Source organism: Rhamphochromis sp. 'chilingali' (genome assembly GCF_963969265.1).
Source record: "Rhamphochromis sp. 'chilingali' genome assembly, chromosome: 6".
NCBI lineage: Eukaryota > Metazoa > Chordata > Actinopteri > Cichliformes > Cichlidae > Rhamphochromis > Rhamphochromis sp. 'chilingali'.
The window spans coordinates 15,371,991-15,387,020 of NC_137933.1; the positions used below are offsets into that span (position 1 = coordinate 15,371,991).

The 15,030-nt window shown below is 39.2% G+C and overlaps 2 protein-coding genes across 2 annotated transcripts; one reads left to right on the plus strand and one right to left on the minus strand.

Annotated features, from left to right (window-relative positions):
* Positions 1-193: 193 nt before the first annotated feature.
* LOC308398776 (uncharacterized protein) lies at positions 194-5,391 on the minus strand. The gene is made up of 7 exons (XM_080885568.1): positions 5,348-5,391; positions 5,099-5,217; positions 4,055-4,151; positions 3,451-3,793; positions 2,845-2,970; positions 2,538-2,677; positions 194-913 (listed from the first exon to the last, which is right to left on the minus strand). The coding sequence occupies exons 1-7, from the start codon at positions 5,357-5,359 to the stop codon at positions 695-697; spliced, it is 1,056 nt and encodes a 351-aa protein (XP_080741694.1). The 5' UTR covers positions 5,360-5,391; the 3' UTR covers positions 194-694.
* A 4,120-nt stretch (positions 5,392-9,511) lies between these two features.
* On the plus strand, positions 9,512-14,890 carry LOC308398234 (uncharacterized protein). The gene is made up of 10 exons (XM_080884763.1): positions 9,512-9,624; positions 9,958-10,168; positions 10,791-10,975; positions 11,059-11,274; positions 12,431-12,845; positions 13,089-13,210; positions 13,306-13,545; positions 13,781-13,942; positions 14,131-14,220; positions 14,309-14,890. The coding sequence occupies exons 1-10, from the start codon at positions 9,607-9,609 to the stop codon at positions 14,477-14,479; spliced, it is 1,830 nt and encodes a 609-aa protein (XP_080740889.1). The 5' UTR covers positions 9,512-9,606; the 3' UTR covers positions 14,480-14,890.
* The last annotated feature ends 140 nt before the right edge of the window (positions 14,891-15,030 follow it).

Below are 15,030 nucleotides of genomic sequence, written 5' to 3' on the forward strand. Positions count from 1 at the left end.
ATTCTAAATATGTTTGGTTGTGTTAATGCATTGGGCCATTATTTATCGTTCATGTAATGTGTCATTTTTCCTTACAATGTCTTATAATATATTGGAAACAGTATTGTTGTATCAAACATATAGATTATACAATATGAATTCAAAAAAGAAGTGTGGCTCTGAAGCAAAAACTTGAATGTGTTTGGTGAGAGCATGCATTAAGACTTTCAGTCAGCCTCAAAGTGATTCTAGCAAATCTTCAGGCAACTCAGAAACTTGCGGTTTGTGGTACGGGTGCTGCCAGTTTCAACTGAGGATGTAAGTCAGATGGCGGAAGGAATACTTTGAGGATCTCCTCAATCCCACAGACTTACCTTCTGTAGAGGAAGCAGAGCCTGGGTACAAGAAGGATGACCCATTCATCACTTGGGGTAAGGTCACTGAGGCAAGTAAAAAATGAAAGCGTAACACTACAGTTGGTGTCTGAGATCATTTTCCACGTCATCTCTCAGGTAGGGACATGTGGAATGACAGCTGTGTAAAGGCATAGCCTTAAAGAGTTAGAGAACTATGGATTTCTGCAGCAGCAGAATTTGAAACATGGATGTTGGTTTGTGTTGTTGAACCAGGTCACACGAAATATTTACAAGAATTTTTTTTAAAAATGTAACTGACTTTTCTGAGTCCTGAAAATGCAGAGGAAAATGACTCTCCGTCACTTTTGAATGATGAAGAGGAAGGACTGATCCACTGTATGTCCATCCAGGGTTGCCACGCCCACTGTGTCTGTGTTGCAAACGTTGATGAACCAACCGCTATACAATGCTGACTCAAATCTCCGTCGTCTCGCTGAGTCACCCTTCATGTAAAACACAAAGGAGAGGGTACTCTCATCGCTCTTGGAGATCTGCTTCAGCCTCTGCTTCTCACATGTCTAAAGGGATGAAAGCGTGGATTAGTTTGCTTGAAAATGGCAATTTCCTTATAAACATCTTCAAGTCACAATGAAATGAAGTACAACTGAGACAACAACGATTGTCGAACTGAGACAACGAACTGAGACAACAAGACGTTTCACCTCTCATCCGAGAAGCTTCTTCAGTTCTAACTAACTAGAACTGAAGAAGCTTCTCGGATGAGAGGTCTTCAAGTAACTTAAAGAAGTCCAGACGCTTTTCTTTGCAAGCTCCTTTGACTAATACTTAACTCTAACTCAATCTCCTAATTATTTCATTTTGCAAATGATTTCAATTCTGATGAAGATGATCTCTTCATTGTGGCACCTGTTAGTGGGTGGGATATATTCACCAGCAAGTGAACATTTTGTCCTCAAAGTTGATGGGTTAAAAGCGGGAAAAACGGGAAACAGTAAGTATTTCAGTGAGTGTGACAAGGGCCAAATTGTGATGGCTAGATGAGTGGGTCAGCACAGCTCCACAACTGCAGCTCTTGTGTTCCTGGGCTGCAGTGGTCAGTATCAAACATGGTCTAAAGAAGGAACACCAGTGACCCAGTGACAGGCTCATGGGCAGCCAAGGCTCACTGATGAACGTAGGGAGCGAAAGCTGACCCTACATGCATCAGACTGCTGAAAAAGTCGATGCTGGTCCTAAACAAAGTGAAAGAACTAGAAAGGCGTGAGAATGCAGAGTGCATCGCAGTTTGTTGTGTAAGGGACTGCATAGCCACAGCCCCTGCTGTTCACCACTGAAAACACCAGCAATGGGCATGTGAGCATCAGAATTAGACTGTGGAGCAGCTACAGATGATGGTCTGGTTTTGTTTTACATTACGTACCTGGAAACACCTGGCACCAGGATGTTCTATGGGAAGAAGGCACGCCAGTGAGGCAGTGTGATGCTTTTATATATATTCTTCTGGGAAACATTGGGTCCTGCCATTCATGTGGATGTAATTTTTGACAAGTACCACATACCTAAGTTTTGTTGCAGACCATGTACACCCTTTAATAGAAATGGTACTTTCTGAAGACTGTGGCCTCTTTCAACAGGCTAAAATGCTCTTCCACAAAGCAAAAGTGTATCAGGAATGGTTTGAGGAGCATATCTTCAGTTTGAGGTATTGACTTGGTCTCCAAATTGCCCCAGATCTAAATCCAATTGAGCATCTCTAGGATGTGCTGGACAAAAAGTCTGACCCATGAAGGTCTCACCTCATAACTAAAGGGATCTGTTGCTAACATCTTGGTGCCTGATACCACAGTCCATGCCTCAGTGGGGAATGCTAATTTTGGGACCAACACAATATTAGGCAGGTGGTCGTAATGTTATGCCTAATCTGTGTGTATTTAAAATTTTGATATTACTACTAATTTGAGATGCTAATTATTCTGCTATTATATACTTTTTGTAACATAACTCTGTCTAAGCAAATCTTTTAAAGTGAGAAGTGTATCTACATAGAACAAAGGACAGAAACAGGCATGCAATGCTTTCATCCCCTGAACAATGATGGCTGAGTCCAGAGAAACAAATGTTTATCAAGCCTTTTTTTTCACTGCCATGATTCAGTCAAAATCAATAGCGTACACTTATTACCTCCACTTTAAGGAACACCCTGTCCGCTTGCTTGCAGCACATGAGGAAGCAGTTGGAATCGGTGAGGTTTAGCACCACTGGCATCCCACTGGAACCCCTTCTGAAACCGCTTGACTTGTAGTAGTAGATAGTAATTTTCTCTGAGCACAAAAGGAAACCAAAATAATGAGAGCAGTTTCTCTATCAGAACAGAGTATTTTCTTACTCTACCTAACACTGGAGTAAATGTGAATGATGACAGCTTCAGTAAAAACTCATCTGAAAACCACGAGTGCCACGTTGATGTGTCCTGCTCTGAAAGACAAACCTGGATTTGGAGAAGCATAGACGATCTTCTCAGAACAGATACCTCGGAGGTATTGGCGAGTGGCCAGATTTTCAATTAAAACATTCGACAACTTTTCCTGCCGGAAACTGCCGCCTCCTCTCGGAACTGAAAGTAAGAATGGGAACAAGGGCCCCTGTTTATAAGTCATATCCCTTTTTAAAAACAAAGGTGACTGCACTGACCGTTTTCAAACTGTGATTTCACAGCAGTGGTCTTGTGTTCTTTACATCGATCTCGACTTTCACAGGTTTCATTTTTCCTTTATGAGATTTAATTTTGCCAGTTGAAGGCAGTTGTACAACACATAAGTTATCTATAGGGGTCTGCAGAAAAACTGCCTAGTCAAGGTCATAACAGCTGCCAGAACACATTTTGGTTCATGGGTGTAAACATGCGACCATTCTCAGTAGCTTCCTCTTTAGATAACCACAAATATACAGAAGCAAAAGAAATACCCAGTTGCCTCACAACATTCAAACACTTTAATGCATTAAATACTGTAAATATTGCTGTTAGCAAAGTTAATTATGGGAAAAGAAGAAAAGCTGGGAGAAAAGGCAGGAGAGTAAAACTGCTTTTACTCACCGAGCGTCACCGTGCTGGATTCTGCCACCATGATGATGTCATTAAATGTACATCCTGTCTTATCACAGCCCCTGCCTCTCACCAGAGAGATGCTAGTTTTTGTCATCTCAACAACAAACATCTCATTCTCCTCAGTTTTCGCTTGGCAAAGATCCTCTTCAATATTCCCCGTCTCCTTTTCTTTTTCCTGCGGCTCCACTACAGTTCCCTCCGGGTCATCCTCCCTTGTCATCTCCCAGCTAAAGCTGATGAGTGTGGGCTCTTTAGAGACTGGTTGTAAAGTGTCTTCAGTCAGGGATGTCTGCTCAGTGTGGTCCTCTTCCTTGGCTGGTTTGCACACTGTCTGAAGAGAACGAAGAGAAACAGGATAATATAAAATACCCCCCAAAACCAAAATAAACACAGAAAAAAGATGTTCGCAGGTAGCATTTACCAAGATTATGAAGAACATAAGCACAGAAATTTGAATCACATTACACAATTTCATAATGTTTACATATATAAAGTGAAACACAATGAATTGTTTATTTTATTTTAATTTTATTTTTAATCTTCTAAGACTGTATCTGAAATAATATCTCTAAACTAGAAGTCGTCAACTCACCAGCATTGGACTCCCCTCAGCTATCATCTTTGCCAGCTCCTCAGGTGTAAGATCATTCAGGTCCATGCCATTTATCTGCAGAAGCTTGTCTCCTTTTCTGATAAAAATAAACAGTAAATAAATAAAATAAATGTACAATGTGCTTTACTGAGCCCTTTTGTGTTTGGCAGATGTAATAAAAGGAGTTAGAGTGTGTTCATAAATAATAATTTACTAGTTTTACTCTTTAAAGGGGTTATTTTTTCCACTACAGAAGGTCTCGTGAGTACACTGAGCTAGAGATGAACACAAAAAAAATCCACCCAAAATTGGAATAAAATTACAAAATAAGGCAACAGAATTATATAATACATCTTAGTTCATTTGCTCAATTCACCTATAATATTTCACAGTTTCAAACTTTTCTGGCATCATGTTGAAACGATTAAGTGGTAGAATTTGAAAACAGTGAAAATAAGAGAAAAAACAGGATTACATAATTAGGTATGCAACAAACTGAGATACTCCAAACTGAACTCATGCTCAAAGAAAGAAAGAAAAGAAAAAGAAATTCTGCACAAAATGCTGACTTTAAGTAATTTTATCACATTTAAATTTTGTAATTTTGTTACATTTTACGATGTAAAATGTTCCATTTAATGGGATCTGGTCGAATGTCAATGTACTTGACTGGTATATGTTCATTTTATACCAAGTTTATTTCAGTTTATTCCTTAAGAATTAATTATTGCAATAAATAAACATCTTTCATCACTGCTTCATGTTTAATGAGGGTGAAAAATAGAAGGCTCAACATGTAAACTGGAGAGAAAACCTCAATGTAAATATAAATAAAAACTAAGAGAGTTATATGTTTTTACCAAAAACATGGTCTTGCTAAAAAAAATTTTTTTAAAAATCCATAACATGAAGTTGGATGTCTGTGCAACGTTATATGACTACAACTTTTGAGGCTCTACAGTAAAACTGTCTTAGCTTCTTTCATAGCAGTACCTGGAAAATAGTTGAAGAGAAAGAATCCGCTAAACAGAGAGCAAATTATACCTGACATAAAGTTTTCCTTCATTCTCCATTTTGTACTTCACCACATTCTCCACTACATATTGATGCTTTCCCTCATGGATCTTGTGTGCAATCAGCACACCGCCCTTAACCAGAGAATCCTAAAATGTACAAAAAGAACACAAACTTTAACTTTTCTCAACAAAGACAATCATGCCAGGATTATCTTTTAAGTGTATCTCACTACATGTTGTACTTATTGTTAGGGGACAGTTAAGCGTTGTCACCTACCTTCATGTCCATGGTGGCACCAATGTCCGCTCTAGATAGCGTTATACCACTGACTGAAACAGACTCCGGTGAAAGTGGCAGTTTATAAGTCTTCCAGTGTGTCTGTGCTTCAACTTATTATAGAACAAAAAGGGGAACTGTGAGTGAGAAAACACTGACACTGTCGTGGATGGGGAACTGCTGTCAAAAAAGGAAGTAAGAGAAGATTAGAACATTTTTGATGAAAAGTGGACACAGTATATGGTTTGTTTGAAAGCAGAACTTGTGAAGCATGTGGAAGAAGAAGGTTATGATTTAACTGTAAAATATCTTTTCAATAGCAACAAATACAGTGCTTTGATAAGCCACACACTTCCCCTTTTCAAAACTGATAGAGACTAAAATATTATCACATAGTATTACTATATAATATTACTCATATAACATCCCTTTTTTTCTTTCACTGCGTTTAAACTTCCTTAAAAACACCAATAATAAGGATTAAAAAATTAGCATGAAAACCTGAAAAGCTTCAAATATAAATCCCAACAGTCAGATTTACAGTGTATCACAGATCACATGTAAGCTGTTGGAAAAAAAAATCTCTTCCCCTGTGACAGTTATGATGGAAATATATAATGTAACTAAATATCAGTTCATTTTTACCCGTGTCTGCCGGTACATTAGAAAAAACACAGTACCAGATTGTGAACGTCTAATGCAAGTAAAATTCCTCCATTCAAAACCGTAAGTACAACGTTCACTATTAATTTAACGCTTAAAAAGTAAAAAGATGCCACTTCTTAATTTGTACATTTCACTGCTTTAAACAGAGACGCTACCAACGGGGGGCCGGGGGGCCCTGGCCAACCCCCTGGCAAAACTGTCCTAATAATGTAAAAATGTTGCAGAAAAGCTGGTGCCAATCCCTGGACAGATCGCTGGTGCATCTCAGGGACAACACAGAGACAGGCAACATGATCGAATGCTTATTTTTCTTTCCTGAACAAGTTTGCTCTTAAAGTTAACTCCACTCTGAGAAAGTGAATCTTAAGCTGCTTCTGCTGACAATCATTAAAGTGATGGTTGGGACTTCCAGTCAATTAAAACAGATTAACATGGATTTCCAAATGTTTTTTGATTTTCATATGTACCTATTTTATGTCACATCAACTTTAATAGCGGGAAATTAACCAGGCATACAACTCCCAAAAAGTGGATTCTGTTCATCTGGACTTTTTTCAGTGGGAGAAACATTATGTCACTCATCCAAGTAACTTCTTCAGTCTCATATAGGGCATGTTTTTCAAGTAACCTATATTTGATGACAGCATATTAAAACTGGAAATTCAGTTTTTGGTGTGCCCCCCCCATATTTTTAGGGGCCCCTATAAGGCCACCCCTATGAAAAAATTCTGGATGCACCCCTTGCTGTACAGTACATATTTCATATTCTTGCTCAAAAAAGGTCAACCTATCATGAGTTCAGAAAAACAATTTTTCTTAAGTTTATTTTAAGAAGGTGATTTTTGTGATGCCTCCATGCTACCAGCAGCCATGGCTACCCAACTGAGAGAGATGGATTTAAAGCAGGGTTGTCATTTTAATACACATTTAATTACTATCTTATTATAAAAAAAAAGAAGTCAGCACAAATCTCTGAGCTTATAATGTATATACATATTTATAATTTGACCTCCACACAGTGTATTGCTTATCATTATTTGTGTTGAATTACAGTGTTTTAGCCCACTTTAATGACATGAAACGTGATATAGTGTCGCAACAAAAACGTTGGGATGTTCCGCCTCGGGAGTGAGAACAAGCTCAGTGTCCTCACAATTTTTGTCCTCAGCACCACCTAGTGGAGGACACCATGATTTATTAGAGAAGAGAAGAGAGGGTTTCTGGATATTTACTTTACAGCATTGAATGCTGAACTCCTATTTAAAGCAATTTTGAAATTTTCCACAAGAGCCTGTTTATGTGGATCATTGTTTGATTTATTATTTGAATAAATCATAAAGCTGTTTTTCATTCTTTTAACACTGCACATCATCACCAAATGGATGAAAGAAAGTATTAACAATTGATATGAACTCATTTTAAATGATGGTTTTAGAATATTTAATAGATTTTTTTTTATCCCTCTTTGGATCTTGATGTTATTGATAAATGGCAGTTAGCTTGTCTTTCCTTTTGCCTTCTAGAGACCCAATAACAAAACCAATGTTGTTTTTGAATCTAATTATCCAGTCACACATGTGTGATGTGTCTGTAAGAGTTAGTTTTCTTTTCTCTCTTTTTTTCTTTTTTTTGGGCATTTTTTTATTTTTATTTTTATTTATTTATTTGATTTGCCTGTCCCTTTTGGATCTTTAGCCATCAGAATTGTTGTCTGAAGGCCAAGAAAGATGCCAAGCGAATTTACTTTACCAATTGGATCATCATGGCCTTGCCATATTGGTCCATTTAATTATGTATTTAATTATAATTATGTATTTATTTGCTTTGATTTTCGGTTGTTACAGACGGGACAGACATGACTGGGGGATAGGACAGGGAGAAAGAATGAAAGAAAGAGAGGGAGAGAAAGAAAAATAGAGGGGAGAAGAGACGGTGAGAAAGGGGGGAAGAAAAAAAAGAAAAAACAAATACAACACCTGGATCACCTGTATAAGAAAAAACAGAAGAGAAAACAAACCAAAAAGAGTAACATAATAAATACAACACCATCACAATAAACTAGCTAACAGTAGATAACAGTAGATACTAAATACTAAATGTTATTGTGCAGTACACAAGATCGACAGCGCACAATGTGCTTTGAGGTAGCACCCAAGAAAGGTGTAGTTTGTGTCTGTGAACACCCGTGTGCACACCTGTGTGGATCAACACGCTTCTATTCAGAACTGAAGAAGCTTCTCGGATGAGAGGTGAAACGTCTTCAAACAACTTAAAGAAGTCCAGACGCTTTTCTTTGCAAGCTCCTTTGACTTCTATTCAAAAGGTTTCTCCATGTAACGATCTGCTAGGGAGTGTGGGGAGCCATAGCCCCGTGCCCCAGGGCATGAAGCAGGTATTGAGGAGATCCAGGCCCCAGACATCCAGAGGCCCCAGAGTACGAGGACCCAAGGAGGACCACCACAGGGGCAACTGTGCCACCCTCCTGGGAAGAGCTGAGGAGAGCCCCAAACGAGAGGTCACCCAGCAGCCGCGGAGCAGAGGCCAGAGGGGGTTGCTGTGACGTGCCCGCGGGCTCTTCCGGCAGCCATCTGTGCCAGAGAGGACCAGGCCTCAGGCCCAGAGGCCAGAGGCTTGAGGGCACCCCACCCCCCGGAAGGGGCCCAGCCGGGCCACAGGCACCAGGTCCCGCCAATCGGCCACCAGGAGTGAGTTAGTATTTTCTAACTGGTTGATTTCATTGTGCGGATGGGAGTAAATATATATTACTGTCTGTAAGCGACTGTGTGAACATTGCTTTATTGTAAAGATGAAGGTCACCTGGACCCAAACCTAGTAATTCAACAAAAATAATGGTCAGTGAGACAGTTTGTGACAAGAAGGTCATGGCGGCTCATTGTGCAGACTGTCCTGTAATTATGAAACAGAATGTTTTGTTAATTCACAGAAAATGTCCTTCTTTTTGTCTTCATTTATTGTTTTTCTCCAAAGAAAACAAAAAAAAAAACCCACACAAACAAATTTCCTTAGGCAGTGAAAAAAGATTTTTTTTCTCATTTAGTTATTTATCTGTTACTTAATTACTTTAGTGCTGTATAAATAGCCTTGGGGGAGGTCTTCATCAATAAGACAGTCTGTAAAACTCATGAAAATGTATACCCTCCTTCACTTATTATTAGTCTTTGTTGGGACAATTCTGGCCCCTGGGCTTTATGTTTGACACACCTGTTTTAAAGCCTCCAGAGAATATCAGCGCTGTCCACAGCTAGAAGCCTGTAAAAACTTTCTTTTTCACATAACTGTATGACTGCAAACATATCTGTTATGCAGGGACTTTGATGCTTTGCTGCTATGATGAGTTGTTACTAAATTTATACAAGGGCGCACACACAAACAAGCAACCACACACTCTGCAGTTATTTCCAGCGTGCCCTGTGGAGCCACTGACATCCAGCTAAATCCGTAGATGTTCAGGTGGATTGAATTACATGAGAAGCCCACTCCACTGTTGCAACATTGGTAACAGCGGCACACGGTGGACCCTCAATCCAGTGTACTGGCCAGTTTTTCACCATCTCAGAAGCCAAAATAAGCTGATGAATAAATCCAAACAGGTACTGTGACATACTAAACATACAATGAGAAATTGTGCATGAAAGTGTGTGTCTGCCTCCTGAGAAGTTTTTTAAAACTCTACCTGGGAGAGTTTTAAAGACTCTTACAGTATTGATAAGTATGTAGCATTTTATCTGCTTAAATCTTGGCAAGAAAACAAGACAGCTTAAGTCTGTATTTGCATGTACGAGTGAACTTTGACAAACTGTGTTGTTTGAAGTTTCCTAAATTGCTTTTCAGAAACTCATACCAACTTTCTCGGTGTTGTCTTTAATAAAATCAGCAATATAAGAGTTGTACTGTTTGACATCATTACTGTATGTGTGTTTCAGATGGTGATACACGATGTGTTAATAATAGGAAGTGGCCCTCATGCCCTAACCCTGGCTAGCTTGCTATGTAGCAATGACTGGGACCCAAAATCAGATGTTAGACATGACTCGCTGTTCTCCACCTCCACCACCAAGTCTCAGCCAAGCACAGAAACATCCAGCAACAAGCCCAATACTAGCAAGATGAAGAGGAAGAAGAGGGTAACAGATGGTATGGTGTGCTTATCTTTACTTTCTCAAAACTGGGAAGATGTTAGGATTGTTACTGAGAATCTGAGTGTTCACAGGGAAACATTTTCAGGCAATTAACCAAACCGTCCAGGCAAAATGAACTGAAGACAGATTGTTTGAACCGTTTTAAGCAGAAATACCAGACGTAATGTAGATCTGTTTATAAAGGGTTTGCACTTTATTTTAAAAAGCAGAGAATATTATTGGGCTGTTGGTCAGACAAAACAAGTAGATTGAAGAACATGAGTGATGAGAAACTGGGAGTTTTTCATAGTTTTGTAATATTTTGTTAACTAAACTACAAATGATAAAAATCGAAAGTATCTTATTACGAATAAATAAAATTCAAGTATCCACACAAACTGAACCAGATAATTTTGATTTTTTTTTAGTCATTTAGACTTTTTCTGGATAGTTTTTAAATTGACTGTTTAAAAAAAAAAGCCGGCTTTTGTAATTCGCCAATTTTTCAGACATAACTGAGTTTTATGTGAACATGATAATGAGACTGAAGACGCACTTATTTTGATATCCACTGATGCTGTAAATAAGAATGAACAGTTCTCTCTGTTCTCTTTGTTGACAAATTAAATATTCTGCAGGCCAGGCGATGGAGGTGCAACATGCAAAGTTAACCACATCGGAGAGGACAGTTTGTTCCCCACTCAGTCTCAGAGTGGTGGACACCTATGGAGAGTGGACTGCTCTGTGGGAGAGCCAGTTCACAGCTCTGAACATCCCTCATCTGCGCTCACACTCGCTGGTGCACACAGACCCTCTTAATAAGGTAGAAGCACAATCGACTTCCCCTACTGTGGAAATGAGGTACGAATAAGAACGGTGTTAACGTGTGAATATTTGTCCTGACAGAAAGCGCTGCAGGAATTTGCTTTAAGGTGCGAGCGCTCGGCAGAGCTTCATAGCCTCCCAGAGCAGGTTTATATTCTGGATGAAAATGCGTTCTTTAACGACATGAGGCTCGGCAAGAAAGAGAGGAAACGTCTAAACATCAGCTCTGGGCTAAAGAAGAGTTTGTCCTTCAGTCTGCCAGGAACAAAACTAAGTGTGGATTTCTTCAAGGAGCAGGTGAGAGCAGCTGTGCGTGTAAATAGCATGTGTGCTTGTCTTGTTTGAAGTTACACTGCATTGATTGGTACACTTTCTAAGCTTTGATTGCTGCTCTTTTAACACCACATTTGTGTTACTGAATAAGAGAAGTTTGCATGCAAAACAGAATATAAACTTTGAAACTCTGAATCCTAAAATGAGACATTTCTTTTAGACAATGTGATTTCTTCTCTACCTGTTGCTGTTGGGGGAGCATCAAAGTTTGGAACAGAGCTGTGCTTTAGGATTTTATTTTGTTTTTAGATTCAGCTTGTTCAAACAGTGGGATTTCTTGTCAGCTTTTATTATTTTGAAGATGTCTAGTTTTAGTTTAGTTTTTATTAGCGTCATAGTTAAGTCTTTTTAATTTTTAATGTATGGAGGACATATGCCAGAGGCAACATTTAAGAATGTAAGAAAACCAGCAAGCTTTTTTTTTTTTTTTGTTAATTTATGTTGTAATTTATGTTAGGTCAGTCTGTCTTGTCTCTGCTAGCCAGCTAACTAGGCCTCTTAGTTAGCTAGTTTAGTGTTTTCTGTTAATTTATGTTGTAAATTTATGTTGCATGTAGCACCTTGGTTCCTGGAGGAACATTGTTTCGTCTCACCGTGTACTGTTAAACTGTATATGGTTGAAATGACAATAAAGCCAACTTGACTTGACTTGAAGCTAATACAATAAGAACATCAATATTTGAAAACAATTGACTCGTGGTCTTATAGACATCCATCAAAGACTCATCAAACCTTATTCTTATAATTTAAGAAATAATCCAACTAATTTTATATCCTCCATATTTTATTTTAGTTGGTTTTACAACTTCACAAAATTAGTTTAGTTAGTTTCAATGTTAAATTTGTTTTTAACAGTTGTAGTTTTTATCTTTTATTTTGGTCAACTCAAATATTTTTTTCACACCTACTTTTAGGTTTGAGTTTAGTTCACTATTAAAAAAAACTTTGCAATAATGTAACTAATGTTGGATGACATCTTCTGCTGCTTCGAGAAACTCACCAAAACACCAACGGCAACAATAAATTGCTAATTGCTACCACTTATCCTACCAAATTTAAGCAGCATGAGCACCAAAATTTGAGAATTGCTGTTTCCTTAGCTATTTCAGTTAAAACACAGGTGGAGAGATACAAGTTGGACAAAGTGCTGCTGAAGGGAACAGTGGAGCACATCACCCCTGTGAAGGAAGACGAGACAGAGATGAAAAACGAGAACTTGAAACAGGAGGAGGAAAATCAGAGTGACGTCTTCAAGGTGTCTGATGCAAAGAGAAATGGGGCGGGGAAGACAGCTAAATATTTTCAAGTCCAACTTGAAGATGGCACCATCCTAAGAGCCTACCAGGTCGTCATGGCAACAGGTCCAACCCGTGCCCAGATGGCAAACATCCCATCGTGGGTGAAAAGCATTGGTGAAAGCTACCCAGAGGAGCGTTTACTGCATACAGTTCATCTCATGCATCATCTGCCGAATTCTAAGCAAAAACCTCGAGAAACAAATTGTGTGAGAGACAAAGATACTTTCGCTCCTCAAGGTATGTGAGATTTCTTTTAGAAATAATTTGATTACATAAACATTAAAGCTTTAGTGACCCAGTATCATAAAGTAAAACTCCGCTTTGTGAGTTGTTTGCACGTTTCCTAGAATGTTATAACCTTTGCTTTCTGATAAATGTCTTTGCTTCTGCAGACTTCGTTGGCCATTTGGCACCTATCCTCACACCTGCTCCTCCCTGTGCAAATACTGTGTGCTTGTGTGTTTCTGTCATTGTATGTAGTCTGTGAGCCCGGCCAGAGAGTAATGGTCATTGGTGGAGGTCTGACCAGCGCTCACGTCATCTCAGTTGCACTGCAACAAGGTGCCAGCCATGTGACATGGGTTATGAGAAAACACCTCCAGGTTTAGAGACTGTAAAACGGCACATGAACCAAAAATTAATAATAATTCTGTCCAACTCGAGTACACATTTTAGCTCGTGTTGTTTTCTTCCACAGCTGAAACAGTTTGACGTGGGTGACGTTGAGAGTTTGGTGGGTCGTTACTCTCATGTGGAGCACGGCATCAAGATGGATGGCCAAGCCTACCTACGGCAGTTCTACAATGAGAGGAGTCTCCACAAACGCCTTGCAATGATTCATCAGGCAAGGAAGGGAGGGGCCGTCACCCCGGAGGCCTACATCCATCTGCAGCCATTCATAGTGAACGGACAGGTGGATGTGAAGACGTACTGTCAGGTTTGTATTCAGTGTAGAAGGTCCCAAGAGTAAAATGAGATATGACCCACCAAGTAATGACAAACTTCTGAGTTCTACTACCTTTCCAGCATCCTAATGTGGACAAGTCACCCATGTTGGAGTTGCACAATGCAGTTACCTCACTGGCTTGACAGTGTGATAACTGCATTGTGTGCATTGTATGTCAAATAAGGCCTATAATGAACAGGGAGATAAAGAATCTCACACCGTCTAGGTGAGTGAAGCCAGCTGGTGCTACAGAAACCAGGTCTGGAGCCTTTCCCTCACCACCGGGGAGCACTGGACTGGAGATAAGATTTGGATTGCCACTGGCTGCAAACTTGATGTGAAACAGGACCCATTACTTTCTGAAGTGATGAAGGAATTCCCAATTCAGGTGTGTTATGTAGAGAAATGTGTAGTGTTTGTGCATGTACAACACAGAAGTGTATTGTACATGCACAAAGGTTTTGGAAATTACTTGGATGATGAGGAATTTTTTTATGTTTTCATGTAGTTTTTTTCTGCAATCAGTCTCTGGATATAAAAATAAATTATTGATGACATGTGTTTTGTGTTCTTTAGGTGATAGACGGATGGCCGTGCATAACGGAAAGCTTACAGTGGACAGAAGAATGCCCACTCTACCTGATGGGGCAGTACGCAGCTCTTCAGGTAAGTTTTACAAATTGTATTTGTAGTGATGTTTTTTTTTAGTTATATTACAGGCTGGCCGTGCCTTTCCCCCCAATTTCTCACATAGGTTGGACCTCATGCAGTAAACCTCGCTGGAGGACAGGCTGCCAGCATGAGGATTGCCAAGGACATTATAGGCCGTCATCAGCAGAAGGGTGGGCAGGCTGTTGAACTAAGTGGACAAAAACCAAAAACTGAAGAATACATTCAACAGATGCGAGGTCTGTTTTGGCTGTAAAATGACCACTTAGCCTGAGAAAGTCAAAAATAGCTGCTAGCCATTGCTCAAAAATAGAAGTCATCTCTTCCTGTTTATCTTGGTCAAGGTGTACTTGGAGAATAATAAATGTGGATGACTGAATATATGATCAAGTTTGGGAACTTCAACAAATGTGGTTTTAATAAAACGTTGATTTTTATGGGTACTTTATTTATGGGCTGTCAGACATACAGTCCTGATGTTGAACTGCATAAACAGGGTCTCTCGCAGCACGCCATCACTACTGAGATGGGGCGCAGTAAGATAGTCATTTGGAATTTCTTAAATGATCCTGAGGATCATGGAACAAAAACGTCAAGTGGAAGACCTAAAAAATTTCACCAGCACTGAGTGAAAAAATTGTTGTTTATTTGTTTAATAAATTTTGATCAACAAACTTTCCTTGTCTAATCATGCCCCACGGTGTGGTCTTTCTTTACTTGTGACTTCTTGATGTTGATAAATACAGTAAGTGGAAAAAATATATATAATATACATAATAATGTTCAACACATTATGCTTCTGCTCTG